This window comes from Lipotes vexillifer, unplaced genomic scaffold (genome assembly GCF_000442215.2).
Source record: "Lipotes vexillifer unplaced genomic scaffold, Lipotes_vexillifer_v1.1 scaffold1145, whole genome shotgun sequence".
In the NCBI taxonomy this organism is placed as follows: Eukaryota; Metazoa; Chordata; class Mammalia; order Artiodactyla; family Lipotidae; genus Lipotes; species Lipotes vexillifer.
Window position 1 is genome coordinate 312,016 of NW_006778097.1, and position 9,354 is coordinate 321,369.

The 9,354-nt window shown below is 41.9% G+C and overlaps 1 protein-coding gene across 1 annotated transcript in view; it reads left to right on the plus strand.

The window, feature by feature from the left end:
• The window catches only part of LOC103068417 (C-X-C chemokine receptor type 2-like), a 2,182-nt gene extending 1,359 nt beyond the window's left edge, over window positions 1–823 (plus strand). The window contains exon 2 of the mRNA XM_007451432.1: window positions 3–823. Within this exon, the coding sequence (XP_007451494.1) occupies window positions 3–823 (821 nt within the window). The remainder of the gene's footprint in view (window positions 1–2) is intronic.
• The last annotated feature ends 8,531 nt before the right edge of the window (window positions 824–9,354 follow it).

Sequence of the window (9,354 nt, forward strand, 5' to 3'; positions counted from 1 at the left end):
GCTGAACCTGGCCATGGCTGACCTGCTCTTTGCCCTGACCTTGCCTATCTGGGCCACCTCCAAGGCAAAGGGCTGGATCTTTGGCACAGCCCTGTGCAAGGTGGTCTCACTCCTGAAGGAAGTCAACTTCTACAGTGGTATCCTACTGCTGGCCTGCATCAGCGTGGACCGCTACCTGGCCATTGTCCATGCCACACGCACGCTCACCCAGAAGCGGCACTGGGTCAGGTTCATATGTTTAGGCATCTGGGTCCTGTCCTTGATCCTGGCCCTGCCCATCTTCGTCTTCCGTGAGGCTTATCAACCACCCTATTCCAGCCCAGTCTGCTACGAGGACATGGGTGCCAATACAACGAAGTGGCGGATGGTGATGCGGGTCCTGCCCCAGTCTTTTGGCTTCCTCCTGCCCCTGCTGGTCATGCTCATCTGCTACGGACTCACCCTGCGCACGCTCTTTGCAGCCCACATGGGGCAGAAGCACCGGGCCATGCGGGTCATCTTTGCTGTCGTGCTCGTCTTCCTGCTCTGCTGGCTGCCCTACAACCTGGTCCTGGTTGCAGACACCCTGATGAGGGTCCGGGTGATCGCGGAGACCTGTGAGCGCCGCAATGACATCGGCCGGGCCCTGGATGCCACCGAGATCCTGGGCTTCCTCCACAGCTGCCTCAATCCTCTCATCTACGTCTTCATTGGCCAGAAGTTTCGCCACGGACTCCTCAGGATCATGGCCATCCACGGCCTGGTCAGCAAGGAGTTCTTGGTCAAGGACAGCAGGCCTTCCTTCGTCGGCTCTTCTTCAGGGAACACCTCTACTACCCTCTGAGACCGCACGCAGGGCTCCTCCCTTCCCTTCAGCATCCGCCCCAAGCCGCGTGTCCTCTGGCTGCTCACAGCCCTGTGTCAAGCCAGCCCCCCATTGTGGTTACAGGAAGTTGCTGAGGCCACATCCTTACTAGGCCCCCAGCCATGGATTCGAAAGCCCTGGCCCCCACCTCTTATCGTAATTACCAGGTCAACTGCTAGAGCTCAGTCCATCCTACCACTGAGACCACAGCACTCTGTCTTCTGGCAGACATTCTTTGAAGATACTCTTTTAAGTGATTACAAAGAGTTCCCACCATTGGGAGGCATTAGTGTCAAACACCATTGGTTGCTTCCCCAACTCTGCCTTTCATTGCCGGCTAACGAAGTCCACCTCCCTTGAGAGAGGCTGAAAATGACAGATACTCACTTTCTAAGACTCCCTTAAACTAGGAGTGGCCATATCATTTGGTTCTGATTAATAAGACTCAAAGGCAATAGTGTGCTGGTAAACCACTTTCCTAGGAGAAAGTCTTAATGTTCTGTGGTGTAACTAAATGCTCTTACCATGGCCGATTTCAAGGGTGGTGGTGTTTAGCAACAAGCTCACAAAATCTAGATAGTGTAATAATCTGCTTTCACAAACTGGCTTCAGTGCACTCTTGCTTAAGAGGAAGTCTACTGGGACCAGGGGACTCCTGGGATATATTCCTGATTTAAAAGACACACACACACATACATATCCTTGATTCTTGCCTGTGAATACGGTTATAGGATATGATGTGTAGAGATGAGCCAGTCACTTTGTGACAATGAGGCAAAAAGTGTGCCCAACACACTTAGGCTGGTGGAGCCAAAGCATAAAAAGGACCTGAGAATAAAGAGCCCAGAATAAACCATAAATGGTCAAATGACTTTATTTATTTATTTAAAAATTTGTTTGGCTGCGTTTGGTCTTCGTTGCTGTGCGTGGGCTTTTCTCTAGTTGCGGCGAGCGGGGGCTACTCTTCATTGTGGTGCGCGGGCTTCTCACTGCAGTGGCTTCACTCGTTGTGGAGCATGGGCTCTAGGCACTCGGGCTTCAGTAGTTGTGGCACATGGGCTCGGTAGTTTTGACTCATGGACTCTAGAGTGCTGGCTCAGTAGTTGTGGTGCTTGGGCTTAGTTGCTCTGCAGCATGTGGGATCTACCTGGACCAGGGCTCGAGCCCGTGTCCCCTGCATTGGCAGGCAGATTCTTAACCACTGCGCCACCAGAGAAGTCCCTGGTCATATAACTTTAAACAAGGGTGCCAAGACTATTCAATGGGGGCTTCCCTTTCCTCTCCCTCCTTCCCTTAATCCCCTCTCCATCTCTCCTACTGTGTGACTCAGTGCTCACCTCCCTTCATCCTCTGCTGCCCTAAAGACAACTCCATCAGGGGTTTCAGTAAGTAAATAAGGATCCATATCGGGTCTGGGAAAATACAAATGACTAATACACATCTGAAAAGATGCTTGGCCTCACTAGTAACCTGTGAAGTGGGAATCAAACAGCAATAAATAACTTGGAAATGTTTGAAACAGGTCAGGGATGTAGTCAGAACTCTCTTCAAACAAATGCAACATTGTTCAGTTAGATTTTTTAATGCAGTGTGTAATTCTCTGGGTATAGCTCAATGATTTGGATTTCAGATCTGTAAGAATGCCAAGATGTAGGTACTGAAGTAACACAGTATATGAAAATATCAGAAACTCGTGTTCCGATCACTAGATAGGGTAAGGATTAGACATCTGGTCAAGGTTTGGGAGATGGTTCACCTTGGGGAGGAGCTCCATGTCCAGGATGGGGCTGGGATCAGGGGTGGGGTGCACCTTAGGAGAGGAGTGGGGGGTGGTCAGAGAGTCCTCCCGAGGGTCAGGGATGGAACTGGGGTTAGGGATGGGGTAAACATCAAGGATTATACAGGGGACAGGGATTGGGATGTGACGGTATGTTTTGCACAATGTTTGCTGATTTTTAAAATTATTTTAAAATTATTGTTTTTATATTTTGGCTGTACCATGAGGTATGCAGGATCTTAGTTCCCCAACCAGGGATAGAAACCCACACCTGCTGCAGTGGAAGCGCGGAGTCTTAACCACTGGACCGCCAGGGAAGTCCCAATGCTTGCTGATTTCAAATTTTGAAAATTTGTTTTGTGGGCTTGGTTAAAATGTTCCAGCCTCTAAGTAATAACATTGAATTATACTATTTCCGCCTACACTGTTCCCCTTCTTACCAACCACAGCCTCCTCACCACCCCTTGCCTCCCTATCAAGTGGCCTATCCTTAGTGGTTCCAGCAAAAATATTAATTGATAATCTGTATTTTATTCCATAGGGGTTTAAGATTGCTCCTTTCCCAGCAACTTGCATTTTAATTAGGGTCTTCCAGCGGCTGAAAAGACTCATAGATGCAGATGAAATAAATCGACCGTCTCCTCTTTGGTCTAAGGGTCTTCCCAGAGATGTATTCCAAGAGATAACCATGAACCAAGAAATAATGAAGAGTTCAGGCATAACTTGGAGATATTACAAGTTTGGTTCCAGACCACCACAATAAAGCGAATATAGAAATGAAGTGAATCACCTGAATTTTGTTTTTTTTTGGTTTCCCAGTGCATATAAAAGTTATGTTTATACTGTGGTCTATCAACCGTGGAATCGCATTATGTCTAAAAAATGTACATATCTTAATTAAAAATACTTTATTGCTAAAAAATGCAAACCATCATCCGAGCCTTCAGTGGGTCATCATCTTTTTGCAACAGTAACAGCAAAGATCACTAGTGGGCAAATGCTGTTGGAAAAATGGCACCAATAGACTTGCTCTGGGTAAGGGTTGCCACCAACCTTCAATTTGTGAAAAACGCAGTATCTGTGAAGAGCAAAAAACGGAAGCACAGTGAAACGAGGGGGTTTATGCCTGTACAGCCTTCGCTATTTCTACGCAGAGGTTGGAGAGGCCAAAGATCTCTGGGTGCGACCCAGAAAGCCACAAGTGGCTAACAGCTGAGCCCTCACCATGACTGTTTTTATCTATCCTGGTATTCTGTTTTTAAACTCAGGATTCTTCTTTCAAGCCTGAAGGTAGAAATGAATTAAAGAATTAAAAAAAATAAAAATAAGCGGAATATGTTAATGCAAACTTTCTAAAATTTGTTTTTCTTTTTTATCAAAGTATTTCACCTACATTGTTTAAAAAAGTGAAATAGCTTTATAAAGCTTATAATGAAAACCAGAAGCAGCCCTCCTGACCCCACTTCCCCCAGGCAAAGGCAACAACTTTCTTTCTGTACAATACATTTATTTATTTATTTTTGGCTGTGTTGGGTCTTCGTTGCTGCTCGCAGGCTTTCTCTAGTTGCAGCGAGCAGGGGCTACTCTTTGTTGCGATGTGTGGGCTTCTCATTGCAGTGGCTTCTCTTGTGGAGGAGCATGGGCGTGTGGGCTTCAGTAGATGTGGTGCGCGGGCTCAGTAGTTGTGTCTCGCGGGCTCTAGAGCGCAGGCTCAGTAGTTATGGCGCATGATGGGCTTAGTTGCTCCACAGCACGTGGGATCTTCCTGGACCAGGGATCGAACCCGTGTCCCCTGCATTGGCAGGCAGATTCTTAAGCACTGCGCCACCAGGGACGTCCAAAGGCAACAAATTTCAACTCGCATATAGCTGTTTCATTCAATAGAGGTCTATATATTTCTAAATATCGTGCTTATTCTGCTAGCTCTTGAGATTTTTTTCTGAGTTTTAGATATCATCTATTGACTTTCAATCTTGGCTTATGAAGATTTAACACTCCCTCACACTCTCTCTTGCTTTTACTCCTGTCCAAGCAAACACAAATACTGCCTCTTCCTTTCTTCCAGGGCATGGATAATACACTTTTTTGGTTAAATCAGCATTCAATGTTTTAGCTAAAATGACTACATAAAAAAACACTTCACAGTTGGGTGCAATGTTTACACTTCCTTTTTTTGTCCAAGTTTTGTTTTCCTTAGAATTAATGATAGGATTTTTCCATGTACTTTTCATTACATCACTCTCAAATGTCTCCCTCAATACATTCACAGTCATCAGATAATCAAGGTAATAAACATCAGAAAATCTATAATTTTTTTTTTCTTTCTTGGAGACCCCTTGCCTAGAGCCCTTTATACCCCTGTTTCAATCTGGGCAGGTTATTATGCCTGCTCTTTTTTTCTAAAAAGCTTTAACTACATTTCCAGATTAATTTTAGAATCTGATTGTTAATTTCTATAAAATGTCCTGCTGGGATTTTGATCTTCGTTTTGTTGAATCTATAGATCAATTTGGAAAAAGTTGACGTCTTAATAACATTGAGTCTTCCAATCCATGAGCATGGCACCTTTCTCCAATTATTAGGTCTTTTCTATTTTGTCTTGGCAGTGTTTTATAGTTTTCAGTACATAGATCTTGTACATATTTTGTTAGATTTATCTCTAAGTATTTTATGGTTGTTTAAATGTTATTATAAATGGTATTTAATTTTAAAAAATTTCCAGTTTTTTCTTACTATAGAGAAATATAATTGAGTTATGTATATTGACCTTGTATTCTGGGACCTTGGTAAATTCACTTATTAGTTCTAGTAGTTTTATTTTTAAAGATTCTTTTGGATTTTGTGTGTACACAATCATGTCACCTGAGAATAAAGACAGTCATTTCTTCCTTTTATTTATGCCTTTTATTTACTTTTCTTGCCTTATTTCACTGGCTAGGTCCTCCAGTACAATGCAGAATAGAAGTTGTAAGAGTTTGCCCTGTTCCTAGTCTTAGGGTAAAGCATTCAGTCTTTCTCTATTAGACATCATGTTAGCTAAAGATTTTTCATGGAGACCCTTTATCAGGTCGAGGAAGTTCCTTTCATGAATGGGTGTTAAATCTTCTTCTTTCTTTAAGGGCATGGCCTCTGGAGCCAGACTACTGCTGCTTACATGCTTTGTGACTAAGGGCAGATCATTTAACCTCCCTCTACTACCTTGTAAAATGTGGATAATGATGATGTTCAGCTAATTCCTATGAGGATTAAATTAAATGACCCCCCCCCCCACACACACACCATTTAGAAGAATGCCTATTATACCATAGGTGCTATATAAATGTGAACTATCATAATTTTGGTTTACTCCTCTATTTTGTTGTACTACTGGATTTTGCTGAGAAAAGAGATATAGTGGATAACTTTTTAGAGATACCGAATTTTCAGAAAAGCCTTTATTCTACTCTCACATGTGATTGGTATTCTGGCTGAGTATTGAATTCGAGGAGAGAATTCATTTTCCTTCAGGCTTTCCTTAATTTCTTAATTTCATTTTGCAGGCTTTTCTTAATCTCTTCTAGCTTGTAGGGTTGCTGTTGACACTTATGATGTTATTCTATTCTTAATCTATTTTATGTGACCGAATTTTCTCTTAGAAACTTTTAGGATATTCTCTTTATCTTTTCAGTATTAGAATGCATGATGATGTGCCTTGCTGGGGGTTCTTTTCTCATTCATTTTGTTGGGCACCTGGTGAGTGCTTTTAATCTGGAAACTCAGGTTCTGTGAAATTTTCTTGTATTATTTCTTTGACATTTTCCCTCTCACATTTCCCATTCTCTTTTTCTCCAGGATTCCTTTTATTTGACTGTTGAACCCCTAAGGTTGATTTTCTAATATTTTTTCAATTTTTCATGTTTTTTTAATCTTAATCTTTTCACTTTCCATGAAATTACCCTTAACTTTATTCCCCAGCTTTTTAATTGGAACTTAAAATTTCCACTATCATATTTTAAATTTCCAATAGGCTTTTTTTGTTCTCTAATGTTTCCTTTTATGGCACTTCTTTCTTGCCTCATGGATGTAATATTTCCTCTTATCTTTCTAAGGATATTATGGTTTTTGTGAAGATTTCTTTAGCTCCCTTACTGTCTCTGTGTTTTTCTTTTGGTCTGATAACTCAGTTACAACTTGACTTCTACTTTCTGACTTCCATTAAAAAAATCTCTTATCTTTTATTTTCCTTCACATCCTCTTTTTTCTTGTACTGTGTGAGAGTAAGCCTTAAAAAAAATCCCTTTAGTGTAATTTGTAGTGGATTTTTGAAAGGGAGCAGATATAAAAACATTTCTCCAGTCCTCCATTTTTGATATAATAAGTCCCCTGGATTTAAAAAACATACTTATTTTAAAGTCTTATCCAGATTGTCTTATTTTAACTTTAGTTCCTCAGGTGTGAATTCTCCTTTTTGTTATGTTGGCTGACTGTTGATTGTAGTTTTTATTAGTTCTTTGTAATATTCGATTATGAGCTCATCTATTGAAGAGCACTTTTTTTTCCCATGGGCGTCTTGCATGTGTCTGGGATTATGAAGAAATCTACACAGGGGCAGTGTCATGGCTGTCCTTGCTGGGGCCCTACTGGGTCATATGGTTCATAGCATTTTTGGTAATTTTTATTGTTATTTCTTGGTCCTAGGTTTCCACATCATTCCAAAGGGCATATTTGGATCCTCACCATTTTCTACTCAGGACTTGTAAGTCTGGATTGTCCCTCAGGTGGCCTTCTTTCCCCCATGTCTAGGGCAGGCTGCTCATTTTGGGGTCATGTCTCATAGCTGGCAAATGTTTTTCTATCCCCAGGCAAGGGTGGGTCAGCTCTTCTCTGGTTCCTGGCTTTTTGCAGGGAATCCAGTTCCAGTTCCCTGCTGTACCAGGGTCTGTAGACCCACTGGTGTTAGCATTCTCATCCTTGAGATGCACAACCATTTCTAGCATCCTCCGGGTTCCTGTGGCTTCAACTCTTGCTTCTTGATTAAGTCTGTACATCTCTAAGTTCCCTTTTCATATCTGGCCTTTAGAGAACCCCCTTTGCCCTTTTTTTTTTTTTTTTTTTTTTCAGATTTTTTGATGTGGATCATTTTTAAAGTCTTTATTGAATTTGTTCCAATATTGCTTCTGTTTTATGTTTTGGTTTTTGGGCCTCAAGACATGTGGGATCTTAGCTCCCCAACCAGGGATTGAACCCACAGCCCCTGCATTGGAAGGCAAAATTTTAACTACTGGACCACCTTGGAAGTCCCTCCCCCTTTGCTTTTGATCTCAGATATTTATTTAAAAAATTTAAAATATATGTTATCTAACATTTCAATGTGTGTGTGTGTGTGTGTGTGTGTGTGTGTGTGTGTGTATACTGTTGCTTCCCCTGCTCCTCAGAGCACTATCATAATAGGATATCAGTAAAAATTCAAATAGCACATAAAATCAATCAGTTTCTTCCCATTCATTATTTCCTTTCCTTAAAGATAAGTGTAGTTAAAACTTTCTCCCAGTGAATTTTAATGTCAGTCTGGAGGACACATTGACCAAATGTCTAGTTAGCTCACAGCCTCTAAGTATATGCTGCATATGCATGTGTGCATGTGTATGTATGTGTTGGAGGTGAATGACCCTGCAGTATCTCAGGATTATCACGCCCTTCTCTTAGTCGGGTTCAAATCAGCAGGGTGAAAGAAGTAAGATATAGAAGGTAAGTGGGGAGGTGCTTCTGGGGAAATCCAGTCACTTCCGACATGGGAAGAAATCGTATTGCCCAACAGAAACTTATGAGGCCACATCCGTTCTTCTCTCGGTTCCCATGTTGTAAACAAGACTGTTTTCCCAAAAAAGCTGGCTTTGCTCCAACTTTGAGAGTGTTGAAGGTGGAGGGAGGCTAAACAAGTAAGGCCTAAGGGCCACACAGTGTAGGGCTCCCCACTTTGCCAGCGTCCTTGTACACTCCCCTTAGCTGGGATCCTGATGATATTCTGCAGGCACTGTCCCCTGTGTCCATTCGTCAAGATGTTATAGAAAAACATATGTTCATAAATAGGAATCAAATGGCCAGTTAGCTGATTATGTATCAAATGCCTATTATGCACCCAACTTTGTGCCAGACCCTTAAACTAAGGACAGGTACTATAGAAATGAAACTTAGGGGACAAGGAAACTTGTGAATGGAGGATATGTGAGAAGTTCATGAAATTTCCTATAGTGTCAAGGACAAAGAGATCCGTCTGGGGGTTCTAGTGAACCACAAGCTGAATCTGAATATTTGGGAAAAAATGTTTCTAATTAAATAAAAGAAAGACTTAGTAGTTGTGTTACCTAGAATATTCATTTAAACTTTCTGCTGGCACATAGGAGCTCAATAAATATTTGCTCTTTTAGGAGTAAAAAGAAACAAAAAACAAACAAACAAAAAAACCTTTCTGAGCTCAGTTTCCTCTTCCATGAAATGAGGTTGAATTAGGTAAGCTCCTTTCTAGTTCTAAGACGAGATGCTCTATTGAAGAATCTTTACCTCTACAGATGTGAACTTGATGTGAAACTTCTCTCTTTGCTCAGAACATGAACCTTAGCAATTAGGTGCTTCATAGAAGATCACTTCTTAGTGTATGCTTTCTGGGCAGCTGCTGACAAGGGTTGACATGAAAATTTCTAGAGAGGCCTCCCTCCTTCCCCCTCTCTTTTCTTATTCCTCCTCCCCCCCCCCC